Here is an 18,341-nt window from a genome sequence, read left to right on the forward strand (position 1 = left end):
TGACTGTGGAGAACATGAAAAACGATTGTTGCCTTACTATACGGCGAAGAGTGGATTTTAATAGCAAATTTCCAATGGTGAGATCTGCCATCGCCGTATGGTTAGGCAACACATATAACGTTATGCAAGATAGTGCGTATTTGGATATAGATATCCTATTTTCATTGTCGGTGATCATACCTAATCACTATTTTTCAGGAATTTTGAACTATTTTAAGTTTTTTTGAACCTACCTCAGGATTTTTTGAGACTAACTTAAGATTTTTAGGACCTATTTTAGAATTTTTAGAACCTATTTTAGGGTTTTTCCAATGTATTTTAGGATTTTTCAAGCCTGTTTTAGAAACCTAAATGCACACATTTTAGAACCTAAAAATCCGATGTCTAGTCATCACTCGTCCTCATCTTCGCGATTAGCCAAAAGTCGCAGAAAAACGAAATAAAATATCTCAAGCAATCCATCTTCGTCACCGTTTCAACCCCCAACAATCAAAGAATAATCTCACAGCCACTGAATACATCCACCTACCTAGGGTTACCAGACGTCCGGTTTTTCCCGGACATGTCCTACATTTTAGCCATACGTCCGGCGTCCGGGAGGAATTTGAAAAATATCATAGATGTCCTACATATGTATTTTTTTTTGGTTGAACAAAGATAATTCATGCAAGTTACAAGTCTATGGACTGCGCTCTCAAACTGAATAGTGAAATTTATTTTGATTCAGTCATTGCCCAAAAAGAAAAGAAAAGTTTGTCCTGCTAGAGAATAAACGGGAAAACGTAAGCAATTAATGAACAAAGTCTTGGCGCCACATTCTGATGAGTTGCTGTTCAATGCCTGAGCGGAATTTCTTGCTTTGGCGTTTATACTGATGGAACAAGGTGTTTCAATTCAATTCAATATTATATTATATTATATTATATTATATTATATTATATTATATTATATTATAATTCAATATTTTGATTGTAAAGCAGTGGTATAGAGAGCAAAGTTATTCAGGGTGTCTACCAGTCAGGAAAGTCAACAAAAAGTAAATAAATCAACAAGTAGGTAAAGAAGTCAATACAAAGTAAATAAATTATACTCGTGGTCAAAACTTTTTGCTATCAAAGTGACTGATTGGTTGATTTAGTTTATTTTACTTCACTTTTCTGCCCCTTTTGATAATCGCAAAGATAAGGATGAATGATGGTTAGATAAGATGGATGAAGGAACAATTACAAACATAAGTCCCCCATATAAGATTATACTGGCTGTGAGCCGAGACGTCAGAGCCTGGCTAGTCTGCCAAATGCAGTCCAGTGTGTATTAATAGATCAAGCAGGTCTAATTCGCTTGTTAAATACAGCTTCAGTTTTCACCTTAATTGGCCTTTTGGTGGGTATTTTTCATTAAATTGATGTTTATTTTCTTAATTGCTAATTTCCAACTTTACCCAAGTAGGAGTCGAATAAACAAAGGTTAAGAAAAACGAAAAAAGGCCAAGAGAGGTCCTGAAAAAGTCAAGAATTTTGGATTTGTTATTTTGGTAGAAACCCTGTTATTAAATTAAAACTAGCCAAGATGAAATTTCTGGAACCATTTCAAATTACAGTAATTGCAGAGTATTTATTCGCCATTACAGGCCATAATGTAAATGTTGAGAAAATACCTTAATTACCATCAGCACCACGGACTCACGAGAGAAATATTTTTTTTTTCATAAAGTCTGTAAAAAGTTTGGTACTGGTCCCTATAATTTCAAAGAGTTTCACTGTCCAGTCTCTCATAAATATATTTTGACTAAACCTGAAATTTTGAGAAAAATTGGCTCCTCTGAGAAGTACCAGTTGAACCATGTAGTAAGAGGTGCATTGTTTAGTAATTGGGGCTGAGGTCAGTTTTTGGTTGGACTTCAGCCCCCACTAGCCCCCTGTAGCGCCGTCCCTGGATACGGGCAGAGGGGCAACTGTCCCCCTGAGAGCCTGCTTGCCCCCCTATAAAAAATACAGAATACATATCTACCTGGAATTCTCACTAATCTTTACAATTATATCCTGTCTTACTCTAGCAACATAACAAAGACATTTATTGATTTTGTGATTTATGAAGGTGTGTGGAATTCCGTATAATGTCGGATCAGGATTTGGGGGAAAAAATTCTCTTCCAGATTAAAACTTCGGGAAATGATGTCTCAATTTTCAGTATCTAGAACAGTTGTGACATTTTGAGTAGTCTTGTATTAAAAGGTCCTAATGCATTTGGATGTTTTTCTTGGATGTGTTGCTATGAAGTTTGAACTGCATATTTTTTTGTTTCCCAAGTCTACCTTTTGGTAATAGCGATTCATGTGGTAGAGAGAGGGAGTGGATATTTGATTTTTGTTACTTAGTGTTTCTTTTCTGCCACATCTAGCTAATCGTGAAAATGAATGATGACGTGGAATTGATGAAGACACTCACAAACAGTGCTGCAACGCAACCATAGAGGGGGCAGGGACATTGTCCCCCCAATCTTGGATGGAAGTCCAATCTAGGGGGGGGGGGGGCAAACATTGAAGTAAAGATACATGACTAGCAGAATCTAAGAATAGCAGGACAAATGGATACTCAAGATGGAATTAGTTTTCAAGTGTTTCTTGCATTTTTCTTCCAGACGGCTAAGGGCACTTGCAGGGGACAAAGAGGGGCAATTGCTCCCTCGATTTCAAATTTTATACAAATAAAACTACATTTCGTAAAATTTTCTTGCTCGCTTCGCTCGCAAGCGCAATATCTGCTATTCTTATAGTCCCAAGGTCGGAGCTAGAGCTAGGGGGCGGCGGGAGTCAACCCCGGGAGCCAAAACGATCTAAATAAAAAAAAATGTTAAAGAGAATGCCATGTTCCCCGTGAAATTTGTTGCGCCCTATTAAATAAATATTGTTTTCAGTTTGCAAATATTTGGTTCTAAAGATTTTCCTGCTCGCTTCGATCCCAATATGATTATTTTCTGTAATGCATTCTAAATTACCCGAGAGAGAGGTAAGGCCAGATATAGTATATACTTCAGACTGTTGCTGCTTAAATGCATGAACAATTCTTTTGAGGAAATAGAGCGCTCACATTTGAGAGACAATTTGGCGGATGAATTGATCATGTAATGTATTTAAATAATATATATATATATATATATATATATATATATATATATATATATATATTAAAGAAACTTTGAATACGTACACAATTTAGCGTTAACTTGTTGCATATGTATTTTCTTATTTTATGTCGCTCCATGTTACATATGTTTAAAATATATGTTGTATACATGAAAGTTATACGTGTCATATGTACAAAAGAATAATGTTCGTCACTATTCTGTCTTTGAAAAATACAGCTTGTGTGTTTGTTTTCCATTATTATCTAACATGAAATTGAACGTGTTGGAAAAATATTTCAAATAATTTGTTCATACACAAATGCTTTAGCACCGACTTCTACCCCCTTTTGCATGATTTACGACGATAATAACATATTTTAATGCTACTATTACTACTACCACTACCACCACTATATTAATATTATTATTATTGGCACGTTTGTCCTAGTACTTCACCCCCTCTCCAGATAAAAATTTGTGGTTTCGCCTCTGCTCACAAAGAACACTCATGCCCAGGCTTGAACCTGGAACCCCTGGCTTCCTAGTGTGTTATGTAACCATCCTACCATGGAGGTCGGCTAGTGAAAGATGTAGGACAGCTTACTGGCTCAAATTATTATCAAACACGATGAAAATGTGATAGTGTTTCACATTTATTATTTCGCTTAGAAAGCGATAAAATTTGTAGTTTTGATACGGATTACACTAAGCATCTTATGGAGTGTAAATATCAATTTCAAATCTTATGAATCATTTCTCTATGCAAACGCATCAAATATGATAAGCAACATAGGCGTGTGTTATGATATCCATTTTATAAAGGAAAAGTTAAGTTTTAACCCTGACTGTTTGCATGATATCGTTTCCATAGCATGTTATATAGCTATTGCTCTCAGAATCTTAAACGGCAGTAAAAATAAATGACATTTGCAACTACGAAGCCTACAATGGAATCGCATACATTAAGGACAGAGTGACTGAGAAAAGTTGCTTGCCTTGATGTCCTGTACACACTGTGAAAGTTGTTGGTGTTATCAGGCGGCACCTTATGAATATAGGTTCAAGAAAATGACAAATGGAAAAAGGCTGCAGTGAAATAAATACCATTGAAAATCTCTCAAATTATGTTCTATTTATTTTCTTATATTTATAATATTACATTGTGTCTCTAGCAGACGTCTGTTAAAGTACTTCAGGCACAACCTAATTTTTTGACAAATAATTATGTCAACTCTTCTGCTATGGAGTGGATTCTCCTAATTTTATTCATATATCTTACGCCATTGTGTGACTGGCAGAAATTAGTATCAGCATAAAAAAAACCCCTGATATTTGGGGTTTGTACGCTTCTGCTCAAAAAGTGGTGGCGATAAGCGGCCCAGAGACCTTGTGCCGCGGAAATGGGGTAAGGCGAAGGAGGCCCCTTATATCGTTCGATTTCGTACCATAGTCATTAAGGAAGGTATTTTTCATAATGTAAAGAGGATACAACATTTTCCTCTATAAAACTTGATATGCAATATTAATGATGACACTGTAATCCAAGAAGTCATTGATCAATCAAGGGATTCCTATTTGTTTGTCAGGTGTCAAAGACATGTATTTCTGAAGTGATGCAAGAATTTTTCATTTGAAGCAGATAGAATCCGTGGTGGAGTAAGGGACCCATGTTTTAATGTTTTAGCAAGTAGGCCTAAAAAAAATATTATAATTGTTTACACAATTCATCAAAGTGTAGATAATATGTAACAATTATTATTTAATTAATTCTATTTTTCTTGCACAACACAACACAATGGTGTTCTTGGATTCTCGTTAGATTCCTTTGTGCGTAAAAATCTTGCATACTGGAAACTAGAGGCAGCTAGAGGGAAACATTATGAAGCTGTTGGTACATATTAATCGTCTATTAACATTATTGACCTGTAAATATAACGTAGATACAGTCCCGATTAAATTATTTATGTTAAACTTTATCTTTGTATTCTTTGGCAGTCCGGAAAGGTCATTATCGAAATTTGATGTTGCTCGAACTTTTTTTGTTCGTTGGAGTTTCAAGATAGCATCCCTTTCCTGTTACTTATCACTTTTGGAGGAGGGGGGGCAATGCAAGACAATATATTAAAAATTTGCCCCCTCTAGGATTGACTTGCCCCCCCCCCCCTACTAAGAATTCCTGGGTACGGGCCGCCTGTAAGAGCTGTAAACCTAGAAAATGTCAATGTAAATAACGTTTTAAGATTGAGTTTGACCTCTGCTCTTGCTGATAAATTGTGATTCTTTACATTGTAAGAAAGAATTCAGGACAAAAGAAGTGAATGAACTCTTTTATTTTGACATCAGCTGAAGTATGGCATGGTTCTGGCAAGGCTGCTGCCCAGTACGGGTACGGAACTTCCGTAACCTTTTCCTCCGTGCAGAATTCTGCAGCCAGCGATACTCAATTAAATTATTCATCGGTAACAGATGTTGTCTATAGACTCTGTCATGTGAGATTATATTAATGTCACGGTCATCTGCAGAAATATGAATCATATGTATTTTAATAGTGAGTTCTCCAGTTGAAGAAGGTAAGAGGTGGTGGTGGTACAACGTATTGTATATCTTGACAGTGAGTGGTCCTGTATTTTTTGTCAACTCGTTGATTTATGCTGAGTAAAAGACAGGTAAAATGATTGTTATTAAACTATTTGGAACGGGCTATTTTTCTTGTAAGGTTAATGATCACTAGAACGAATAATGTGTAATCAGAACAATATCTGTAATTAGGATAATGACAGGCAGACCTTCCATTGTCGAAACAGCTGATTAGTGATGACGAGCAGCAGCTGTCAATAACCTTTCAAGTGTAAAATAATTTTAAGACGAGGTAGAGTAAATAAAGGAAATATAACGATTCTGGAAGCCTTTATGTTACGCATTATTCGATAAAAATTTAGTAGTGTTATGAGGCTTCTTGCCAGTTTTGTTGACACGATAATTCGGTCAAAATTTATGGAACATGGGCTTAATCGAAGATGACAGGAGTGTTCCCCGATTTGTTTGAAATTTTGTATACTTTCTACATGAGGCCTCCTGAACATGAATCTGACATTAGAATTTCCCGGTCACGTCTGTAACTTGAAAATTTCATGTAACGTTAGGTTAGGTACACTCCAGCAATGCAGTTGCACAACTTTTACAATCTTCACACTCTGCTGTGCCGCCATTCTCAACCGGTCCATCCTCTTCAAGTGACAAACACACTGTGTGGCAACACTGTAGACAGTGCAACTCAGTGGCTACCTTCCACAAAACATGGCTTCCTCACTTCTTTCCTAAGAAATATCGCCATTATGAAAAGCAATATATTACACCTTACACACGTAATATCCAAATTTCAAACAGTGACCGGGACATCAGAACCTCCGATACTTCATCCGGAAAACTTATTTGGTTAGTACATTCTCTAGTAAATAAATCTGAGAACACTTCTGTCATCTTCAATTGCTCTGCAACATGAAACAACCGAAATTTAGATAATTTTTTTCTCCTAAAGATATATTGTTTTTAAGATGATATCGAGATTTTTACAACAATGCATAAATGTGTATTCACATGCACACTCAAAGGACAGAAAAAGTGTGCAAATGCTAACACTATAGAAGATTACTACCATAACCTAACAAAATTGTAAAAAAATACTAGGTAGCCTAGAACTAGACATCAGCATTAAATTCGGTACTAATTTACTATCCTTCGGACACCTATAACTTCTGAGTTTCGTCAATTTTTTGACATTTGTACTTACCTATCTGCTTCGCGGATCATTTTTTAACGTGTATTCACGTTTTTTTGATCATTTTTTTTTTTAAAAAAAAGTGTTTTTGTAATTGAAGAACGTACGTTTCCGCAAATGGTTTGTGGGGCTATGTGTCAATGGTTCGTGGGGCTATGCGAGAATGGTGTGTGGGGCTACGCATATTTGGTAACACTTTACTATACCGGAGACGGATTGCTTCAAATTTACAGGAGAAAGTACTTACGCAAATCATTTTCTGTAGCGTTGTTGATGTTCGGGAATGTAGTTTTGGTCCATTTGAATGCGAATGCATGTGGTTTTCTACGAAAATCTATTTCCGACTCACTATTGCTGTTGCCGCCATTTGCTTTCTGCACGAGAGCACAATACGCTCTCGTATTGTCCGTATATGCTAAATTGAACGAAAGGAGTGCTAATGGAACCTAACCTAACAGGCCTAACCTAACCTAGTAGGCATACCTCGTCCCCGTGATGGTTCGTGGGGCTATCGTGAATTTTCGGGCTAATGTCAATGGTTTTTGGGGCTACCCGTGGATGGTTTGTGGGAAATAAGGATCAACAGTAAGTACTCGTTAATGTAAGAAATAGACATTATTTTCATTAGAAATTCATTATTTCACCTAAAGAAACGTTCCGCAATGCAGAATAGTACATTAGCAATGTAAAAAATTGCGAAATAAATCATTGATAGGTGTCTCCGGTATAGTAAAGTAGTACAGCATATTTTTTTCGAAACAAATTTTTAACTATTGTAACCTATTGTGAGCCTACCTAACCTAACCTTGCTGGAAATGGTTCGTGGGGCTATGTATGAATGGTTCGTGGTGCTATGCGTCAATGGTTGAATTTCCGCTATGAAACATTTCCACATCACACAAAACACCTTCCAGATGTTAGACAATACTACAGGAACTTATTGCGGTAAGTAGTTTCTTCTGTAGAAATGAAGAAATCTGTCCGAAGGATAGTAAACTAGTACCGAATCCTTAGCAATGCAGAATACGTAAGTACCAATGTGAAAAGGAAGAAAATAAAGGAATTTTAGACGTTTGGTGGATACTGAAATTTTAAACTTTTTTGTTCTTAAAAACCAGTCGTTTGCACATTAAAAAAAAAGACTTGCAAATTTTTTTAATAGATATATTTCGATGATTTATGTAATGTAAAATTTGTCTACAATGCATAAACCTCTAATAACCAAGATAATGATCCCAATTGTAACATATAAATCCACACACAACTTCACTATGACATTTCCATGAGCTAAAACAACAGGAAAAGTTCATAAACAATGCAAAATTTTCTACTGTGTAGTGGAGGGTATTCAGGGTGCCTAGCAAGCTACAAATGAAAATTGAGAGAGTACAAATTTTGAATGAATTAGGTACGTGTGTATCTAGGGAGGATGGTGAAATCATTTAAGTTTTTTTTAAATAATTACATGTTCATATAATTAAGATATAGTAACTTATGTATCTTATTTGCCATTCTTGTAAAGTTTATTGTGTCATTGCATTGTAGTGATGTTCATGTAATACTAGGATATTTTGGGTAATATAAACTTATTTCTGGATTTCAGCAAAACGATTTAATATTGCAATGGAATACTCGGTAAATACTCGGCCACTTCTGCAGGAGAGTGACAGTGAGGGTGATGATGAGACTGTGAATATCAACCATGTTGAAGGTGTTTCCGATGACCATGTAGTAGCAACTAAAGATGTAAGGCCACTTATCAAAGTTCGTGAGCCCAGTGACAGGTATTGTTTTTCTGTGTTTCTTTCCAATGCCATCTTCATTATTTACTCAGTTGCTGATGCATTTTTGCCCATGTATAACAGGAAAGGTAAAAAAAAAAATGCTTCATGTGTGTGAATGTAATCTTTATTTTCGTTTCATTTTTTAGTGCGTAGTGTCGTTTCTTGCCTGCTGAAGATGGTATTCCACAATACTCGATCAGTATGTTTCATTTAGAATTTAATCTCTTTAAGATAAATAATTGCTGTTTGTATTTATGTTATTTGAATTAACGTATAAGATCACTGGAAATATTGGTGTAATCAGTAATAAAACTAATTTGTTCTCACTGTTGTTGTAATTGCTTTGTTTGTCAAATAACAGTTGGGCTGAAAAGTTCGTAGGCTGACTCGTAGATGGCGTTACTAGAATTAAATCCATGTGATTTTTACTTAGTACTAACCTTCAAAAGATACGTGTATAAATTTCACAGCTGCCGGATAATTAGTTCGTGAGATATAGCATTGTGAGTGAAGCAGCTTTTGTTATTGTGAAAAAATGGATAAAAAAAGAATTTCGGGTCTTAATAAAGCATTGCTTTTTGGCGAAAAAAAATACTGTTGAAGCCAAGGCTTGGCTTGATAAACATTATTCGGACTCTGCACCAGGAAAATCAACCGTTGAGAAGTGGTTTGCTAAATTTAAACGAGGCGAAATGAGCATCGAAGACGATGCACACAGTGGACGCCCCAAAGAGGCTGTTACCGACGAAAACATAAAAAAAGTCCACAAAATAATTTTAAATGATCGTAAAGTGAAGTTGATCGAGATAGCTGAGACTTTAAAAATATCAAAGGAACGTGTTGGACATATTGTGCATGAATATTTGAACATGCGAAAGCTGTGTGCAAAATGGGTGCCGCGCGTGCTCACAATCGACAATGCACCGTGTCACAAATCAATGAAAACGATGGCAAAATTATATGAATTAGACTACGAATTGCTTCCCCATCCACAATATTCTCCAGATCTGGCCCCCAGTGACTTTTTCCTGTTTGCAGACCTTAAAAGAATGCTCGCTGGAAAGAAATTTAGCACTGATGAAGAGGTAATCGCCGAAACTGAGGCCTATTTTGAGGCTAAAGAGAAATCGTACTATAAAAATGGCATCGAAAAATTGTATGACCGCTAGAATCGTTGTATCGCCCTCGAAGGCAACTATATTGAATAATAAAATCGAATTTTGTCAAAAAAATATTTTTTACTATGTTAGCCTACGAACTTTTCAGCCCAACTGTTAATGTTGAAAAGGTAAGGGTTCCGATTGTTTTATGATTTCTCCTAGCACAAAAACTAATTATCGTAGAATTTTTGAAATCATTGTCACACGAAATTTAAACCTTCCTTAAAGTAATGAGCATTGTTTGGACTCGAAAAAATTTATTTATGTTGAAAAAAACAACTTGAAAATTACCTTACGCACTTCTCATGGACAAGATATTCTCCGTCGACAAGCGACAGTAAATATCGTAGAAGCGTGGGAATGAATGCAGAAGTAAATCGGAACGTTAGTAGAATGCATTTGGGGACTTTATTTTAATACTAAGGGAACCAAACCTAACCATGAAAGCATATATTGAACAAAACCTGAAGTAATCGCTAAACTCCGCAGTATGTGTAAACAGACGTACATTGAAATCGAACCATGTAAAAATTGCATTCGTAGCATGATGAAATCGCAATAAAACAAAAGGAACTTGAGCCGGTAACTTTATTAGGGTAACTTTAGGGGGCTTAGAACATGAACGGTTCAAGAAAAAAATTCCCCATACCTGAAAATTTTGGGGAAAATACACACAATGGTATGCAAGGAAGTGAGTGTTTCAGGATCTATCTGCATATTTTTTTTATCGTGAGGGACAGGTCAATAAACGTGTAACATTAAATTTAATGAGGAATTACACTAAATGCATTCTCAGTAATCCAGCACTCCTGCTATTCTGGCACTCTTTTGTGCAAAGAATGGCTGGATTAACAGTGAGTAAAATTATTTTGATTGTTAGAGCTAGTTTCAGTGCTGTTGAATTATGGCACTATATTGAAATATTAACCAAGTACTTGCTTCATTGCTGAACATGTTACGAGAGGCGATCAGGTTGCTCTGACCCAAACATAGAAAGAGCGGCAATAGGGTTTCAATTTTTTTTTTATTTTCAACATACTCCCCTGCAACTCCAATGCACTTTTCCCATCGGTGCTCCAACGCCTGGATACCTTGCAAAAAGAAATCTTCCGACTGGTCCTCCAACCAAGAGTCCACAGCCCTTATCACCTCAGAATCAACAGAAATTTTTTGCCCACGAATGTCATTCTTCAAATGTTTGAACAAATAGAAATCACTGGGGACCAAATCTGGGAATAGGGTGAGTGGGGCAACAATTCAAACAATGCATCTGCTATCGCGGCCCTCGCAATGCGTGAGGTGTGGACAGGTGCATTGTCCTGGTAAAGGAGCACACCACGGGTCAACATCCCACGTCTCTTTTTCTTGATGGAATCACATAATTTTTTGATTAGGTCACTGTAGTATGTGCCAGTGAAGGTTGGTTTGGCCTCTTTGTAGATAGTTCACAAGAAGGACACCCTTGCAGTCCCAGAAAATTGAGGCCCATCACCTTCTTGGCTGACGTTTGCACCTTGACCTTCTTCGTTGGTGGAGAATGTGGGTGTTTCCACTCCATGCTTTGTGATTTTGTTTCTGGGTCGAAGTGATGGACCCATGTTTCATCCATAGTTACAAATCGGGCAAGGAAATAGTCTATATCAGCATGAAACTTGTCAAGAAGTTCTTGACTGATGAGCACTCGGGGTGCGCTTCTGATCTGGGGTGAGGTTTCGAGGGACCCATCTTGCAGCAATTTTTTCATTTGCAATTCCTGGGTAATTATGTTTTGAACAGTACCATATGACAGGCCACACATCTCAGCAACAAGACGGATAGTGACTCGACGATCCTTCAGCACGATATCGTGGACTTTGTTAATGTTTTCGGTTGTCATGACAGTTGTGCTCCACCTGCATGTTCATCCTCACACGACTCTCTCCCACAATTAAACTCACGAAACCATCTCTTCACCATACTGTATGAAGGAGCAGTGTCCCCTAGTGTATCCACCAAGTCCTCATGAATTTTGGATACCATCCACTTCTTCTTCACAAAATATTTGATCACTGCTCTCACCTCAGTTTTCTCCATTCTGGCACATTGACACAACTTCACTCAGTTAAACCCCTGTAAAAAGGAAAACTGTACGCTACTCAGACTTGCAATTCAGAATGAAAGCATATAAAGGATCACTAAACAATAACAAAGTAAAAAATCAATCATAACGTCATTCCTTCTACGTATGTTAGGGTCGGAGCAATCTGATCGCCCCTCGTAAGTGGTTGATTTTCGATCTCACCACTGACGTTTCCAGTTCAAGTCCCAGGTTGGGTATATGTATTCTTTGTGAGTGTCACTTTATCAGTTTCATCTAAATCATCACCAGGGAATGGATTTATATGTTGTAAAAATGTGCTAAATATGTAATTACATATTTGATTATTTTCACCAAAATATGGAGTTAAGTATGGACTTAAAATTGTAAAAATTTACCTTTTTTCATAATATAAGATTCTACGTACGTAACTCTTGAGTTTTAAAGCAATTGATTGCACTTCTCTCGGCATTGTAACTATTACCGTGACTGTGTTGAAGAGAAACCAGAAGCGAATCCCATACGTGTGCCAGAAAATTGTTGCTTCTGTCACTGCTGTTGGGCATGCAACTATAGTAGAGAGGGTGGGGTCAGCAATGGGCTGCTCAACTTGGAACTCTCTTCCAACATTGCCAAAATAATATGTGTTAACATGTCTCTATTGTTGACAACAATTATAAGTAAACAGGAATTTCAAGTATTGCAAACAGTTGAGAGGTGTAAAATTGAAAAAAGAAAATATTGTTTGGATAACAAAAAACTTGTAATTAACGCAATTGGAGCGTATAAAAAAGTCTTAAACTTTCATTTGTTTAATATTCCTTTGAACTTTGTTATTCACAAGAAATTAACCCCAACTCTTCCAGTCACACAGGGACATGTAGTTATTGTGTGAATATGGAGTATATGTTGAGAAATGTTTTGAAATATGGAGATAATATGTAAATTCACTTAAAATGCATTAAAAACAATAAAAACGAGTTAAAATTCCAAAAACTGGACTCCCTTCCGTCTATGTGATAATCGGCTGATGTTCCACGAGGAATGCCGATTATCACATAGACAGAAGGGAGTACAGTTTTTGGAATTTTAACTCGTTTTTACTGTTTTTAATGCATTTTAAGTGAATTTATAGTGATGACAAGTTTTAAGGGAATGCAGAGCGAAAGGGATATAGTTTTATCTGATAATTTTTCCCCAATCCTACCCATCCCTGAAACGTAGCTAACTCAAGGAGTAGACTCACAAATATGTAAGTAAAGTAGTTTTGTATATGATATATTTATTGTGTTCTTAATAGAAATATTTCTTATTATCAATATTGTGAGTAATACACACCAAATCCAATATGAAAAGGACCCTTCATATTGTTTATGCAGGAACTCATTTAAACCTTTCATTATAAAACTTATGACTCAAAGAACTGACATATTTAGTATTGTTAGCAATGTAAGACAGCACTATATGTACACCTAATGATTTTAGATTTAAAGTAGCAAAATTAATTTTTGAAATGCTAAAAAATTGTAACTGTAAAGAACACATACATAACACTTAGTTGTCAACAATAATATAATCATGTGTAGAAGCTTTAAACTTCAGTGAATCGCACATAGAATACAGGTAAAGTTCCCTGTACACTTTGCACCATGCCATGAGGCATATACAGGGGAATGTACATTTAAGGCCCACACATTCTATTGATCTTCGGCATCAGCACCGACTGCCTTTATTCCCCCAGGTACTCATTTAATTGAGGCTGGTGAGCCCCAAAGATGCTTTATGTGGGGACAAGGCTGGAAAAATTCCAACCTTAGGTTACCCAACCCAGGAATCAAACCTGGGTCTCCCACATGACAGTCAAATGCTCTACCGATCATACCACCAAGGCTACAACATAGAATACAGCAGCTTGGTTAGTACATTGTGTCTAGAAATTGAAGCAAACTAATGTTTCATGTTACATTAAATAATTTTAATGTAATAATCAAAGTTAGAGCTTAACTTCCATGTTGTTGTAACTCCAGAACGATAACAGCAAATATTGTTTATGAAATTCAGATAGGTACCAGATCATCACAGTTGTATTGAGAAAACATACATTATTATTGCAATTTGATAAGCATTCTAAGCTTCATGTCCAACATATAATTTCAAATTCCGTATTGTGCTTTTATACTGCCCTCAAGTGATGGATGGCAAACCAGCTGATAACTGAAAACCTAATTAGGGTGTTTATAAAAAAATTATAAGCCTTCTGCTTTCAGATTGTATTAATATTTTTGTTTTAACTCAACATATTAAAGGTCATTTTTAAATCTGTACAAGGGCCTTCTTTTATCTTTTCAGGTATAATTTAGCATATATAATATTTTATCTTCTTGGAATGACAACTTTGTTGCCATGGAATTTCTTCATAACCGCTGACGAGGTGAGCTTAATGTTAATTTACTTTACTGATTTTCAGTTTATTTTCATACTTCTGTTCATGATCATTTTGGTACTTGAAGCATATTAATAATTGTTATTTGCCGGGACCATAGCAGAGTGATTAGCACATTGTGCTACAACACTAGGGGTCCTGGGTTCAAATCCCGGCCTGGGCATGTGTGTTTGTGAGTGTCCATTCATCAATTTCACCATGTCATCACTAATCTCCATGGCACAAAAAGCGAAGTAAAATAAAGCAAATAAATAATTGTTAATTTTGCAAATGTAAGTAACATGGATTATTATTTGATTGTGACATGCAGAAAAATATTTCAACTTGAATGCAATGAAGAAACAGTTGTGTGGAGAGCATTGCACACTTTTTTTCACTTTATGCATCTCCTGATATTATTAGAATAATTAAATCAATCAATAATTTTTTTTTGGGCAGGCCATGTGCTTGAGCAGATAGAAAAGTTTACAGGATCTTCTTTAGAAAGTGCACTGGTTCCTTGTTGGAAATTATACGGGATTTTCAGAAAGTTTCCTGGAGCCTCATTGGAAAGTTTACTGAATCCTTGAAAATTGATTGATTGATTGAGTTGGGGTTTAATTCCACTTTATGCACAGTATGGCTAATCGGGACTGGACCTTCAGTTTAAAGTGGAACCCGAACCACTATGTGCCTCCACCGGGAATTGAACCTGGGACCCCTTAATGACAAGGCTACGATGCTACCACTGCGCCATCGAGGAGGCCCCTGGATCCTTGAAAATTTTACAGGATCCTTGTGTAGGTCTCGCGCCACAACTTGAGCTCTGGGGAGAAACTATTCGAGTTGACCGCAGAGGCAGTGACAACCCTCATAATGAGTTATCCACCCTTCAAAAGCAGTGTTTGCCACCACACTAATTTCTTGCTATTTTCAATATATGTTACCAGAATGCCTGATAACCAAAAGCACTTTTTAGCAAAGCTGTATATACACTACGTTGTTTTAATTGACAAAAAAGTATATCAACCTTCTACCCTATTACAGCCACGTTTGCTTCGTACGCTCCTCTTCCCCCATATCCTTCTCTCTCCTTTCTGTAATGGAATATCTTGGGTTAAAATGTCTGTCCATCTCTGACATCATTATGATATTCTCAATATATATATATTTTTTTCATTAAGGGCCTCAAATATTTTACTTGTGGAAGGCCACAGGAAACTGCGCCACATCAATGGTTGCCATTAGAAGCCTCCTACCTTTTCCACTTCATGGTAGAGACCCTGTAATGTCTTTGTCATATTGCCATGGTTTGGACTGTATAATGTTCATTTATGTATGGTTAGTCTAAATAGCACACTGCTCTTCTAGTGTTTCTGCAGTCATCAATATCTCTCAAGAAATCGGCGCACAATACAATAATATCTGGGTTTTCCATCAAACCCCCGCTATTGGATTCAGATCTTAATCAGGAAAATAAAGATCACGTAACCATTTCCATAATATGACTCCAAATCGAAAAATTGACTTTTTCTCGCAACCTCTTTGATAGGTGTAGGTACAGTATTGTCCACCAACATAAGAATCTCTTACAAGCATTCTAATAGCCCCTTTGCAGGCCTCCGTGGCAGAGTGGGAAAAACAGTGCGCTTCAACGTCAGAGGTTCCAGGTTAGAATCCCGGCCTGGGCATAGGTGTTCTTTGTGATTGTCCCTTCATCAGTTTCATCATATCATTAGTCATCATCATCTTCACGATTAGCCAAAGTAGCAGAAAAGCGAAGTAAAATAAATAAAATCAATGAATGAATTAATAATCCCTTTATCCAAATAGGATCGATTGATTTGGTTTATTTTACTTCGCTTTTCTGTGACTTTTGGCTAATTGCGAAGTTGGGGATGATGATATTGATACTGATGAATGGACACTAATAAAAACTACCATCTACAGGCTGGAATTCAAACCCGGGTTTTCTGACGTCGTAGTGTGCTGTGCTAACTACTCGGCCACAGAAATCGGTGAGTATAATTGGAAACAAGACTTGTGCTTCTCCCACATTTCTTGCCTGGCTTCGCAATGTGGAACTCCCTTTCGCTGAATTATGCAAATTACATATAAACTGAGTGACCAGATAATTGGATAATTGCATCTGTAGGTGGCCTGCCCTTTTCTTGACAAACTCCATATGGCCCCTCAGATTTCCACTTTCCGCAGAGCTCAAGTTGTTGCGCGAGGCCTATAGAAGGTTCACTGAATGTCATTAGATATTTTGCAGGAACCTTGTTAAGAAACGTGATAGTATGAGATCTGTAGAGAGGCGGAAGAGCAATGTTGAGATGGGCGCGAAGGAAATTCTTTTTGTCTACGATGGGAAGCTTGTGGCCTAGTGCAACTGAGACGACAAACCTGCTGGTTTAGGTTGCCAGGAGGTTAGTGAGTCAGGTTGTGAAATTTCTTCATCCAAAATGCACATCATATTTTGAATTCCGGGAGAGATGCCCCAGCTAAGAAAGATGGACTGTAAAATTGTTCAGGATAATAAAAATCTACATTAAATTACGTGAAAAGATGGGATTTTTTTTCAATTTTACTGTTATAAAAACATGCATCTTAAAATATTAAATGCCTTAGTTTGAAAGATAAACATGTAACAGCTTTACATTTGGCCATCTCTTCTGAGTGTTCAAGTGAGATTCTGCACCTTGTCGGGAGAGATGCCTTGCCTACAGATTACACTATATAGGGTGTTTCACTTCCTCTCGGTCCCTGATTTTTGCTTATCAAATTCAAACTATTGTTCATAATGTCATGAAATTTGCTACGGACATACCTTTGTGTATGAGAAGCATGGTGATTTCATTGGAGATGGTGATGCTCAGGCTGCGATTTGAAACTTGAACCTTCGGTGCTGAAATCGTGAATCATGCACCCAACACACTCGGCCACCGAGACAGCTGTTAGGCTTAAAAAGCATATGTGAAGAAGATCATCACAAATCAGTACTTTTTCAAAATAAAAACTGATTTTATTTGTATATTTTAAGAAGATAGAACAGTAAACTGCACAAATCATAACAAAGTATGTGGGGCATCTCACCTTTTGTATGGGAGAGATGCCCCAGTAGCGATTACCTACCGAACGCTAACAAAGATGGCAGACGTTGCACAACAAGTAACAAAGAACACCTACAAATGTGTTCTTATTGGTGGAACAAGAATATAGACTCAAACATGCAAATCCCATGCGTAAGTTTAAACCTATGCCTTATAACAAGTGAGAAAAATGCTGGTATTTACCGTAAAGTCCTTGTAACATCTATAAAAATGAGTTCAACCAGACAAAACTTCCACTAAAGCTTCCTTTGCATATGACTGACATAATGCACTTATGTTAGAGTGCTTTTGTCACTACTGTGAAAACTACGACAACTGGGGCATCTCACCCGGAATTACCATATATTCTTGTGAATAAAGTAGGGTATTGATAAACAGTGATAATTGATGACAAATATTAATAGATTTTTTTTGTATCTGAGCATTTAATAGCAACTCTTAATGGTGTGATCTGTTTGATATTCCAGTACTGGATGTATAAGCTACGGGATGTGTCAAGGAACATTACAACTGGACCAAGGACTGAACTGCAAGCAAGTTTCACTTCGTACTTGAGTGTGGCATCAAATGTTCCCAACACATTGTTTTTAATCCTCAATACTTTATTTAGCCACAAGTAAGTAAAGCTAACGTGAATATATTGCACATGATGGAAATGCTTATTGAGACTGTATTTAGAAATTTACTTCAGTTACAGGGGAGGGGAGTTCAGTGCTGTGTTGTTAAATTATTGCAGGTGAGGGAAATGATCTGTTCCCAGATTATGCTGATCATAAATAAGCATCAATCTGTCATTGTTGTACTTCAAATAGGATTATTTCATAAAGAATTCTACTCATGCGATATGATGAGAAAGTTTCAAGCCTGACTGTATAGAAAAA

The 18,341-nt window shown here is 36.7% G+C and overlaps 1 protein-coding gene across 3 annotated transcripts in view; it reads left to right on the top strand.

The window, feature by feature from the left end:
- Ent1 (Equilibrative nucleoside transporter 1) overlaps window positions 1-18,341 on the top strand; it is a 54,282-nt gene that overhangs the window by 19,207 nt on the left and 16,734 nt on the right. Inside the window, exons 1-4 of one of the 3 annotated variants that reach the window (XM_083125116.1) lie at window positions 5,506-5,696; window positions 8,508-8,688; window positions 14,275-14,356; window positions 17,928-18,076. In XM_083125116.1, the coding sequence (XP_082981242.1) occupies window positions 8,528-8,688; window positions 14,275-14,356; window positions 17,928-18,076 (392 nt within the window). In that variant the 5' untranslated portion in view covers window positions 5,506-5,696; window positions 8,508-8,527. Of the gene's footprint in view, window positions 1-5,505; window positions 5,697-5,753; window positions 5,793-8,507; window positions 8,689-14,274; window positions 14,357-17,927; window positions 18,077-18,341 lie in introns of those variants that run through there. The other 2 variants (XM_083125117.1, XM_083125115.1) reach the window with 2 other exon arrangements.

The sequence above is a fragment of the Lepisma saccharinum genome, chromosome 7 (genome assembly GCF_977018435.1).
Source record: "Lepisma saccharinum chromosome 7, izLepSacc3.1, whole genome shotgun sequence".
Lineage (NCBI taxonomy): Eukaryota > Metazoa > Arthropoda > Insecta > Zygentoma > Lepismatidae > Lepisma > Lepisma saccharinum.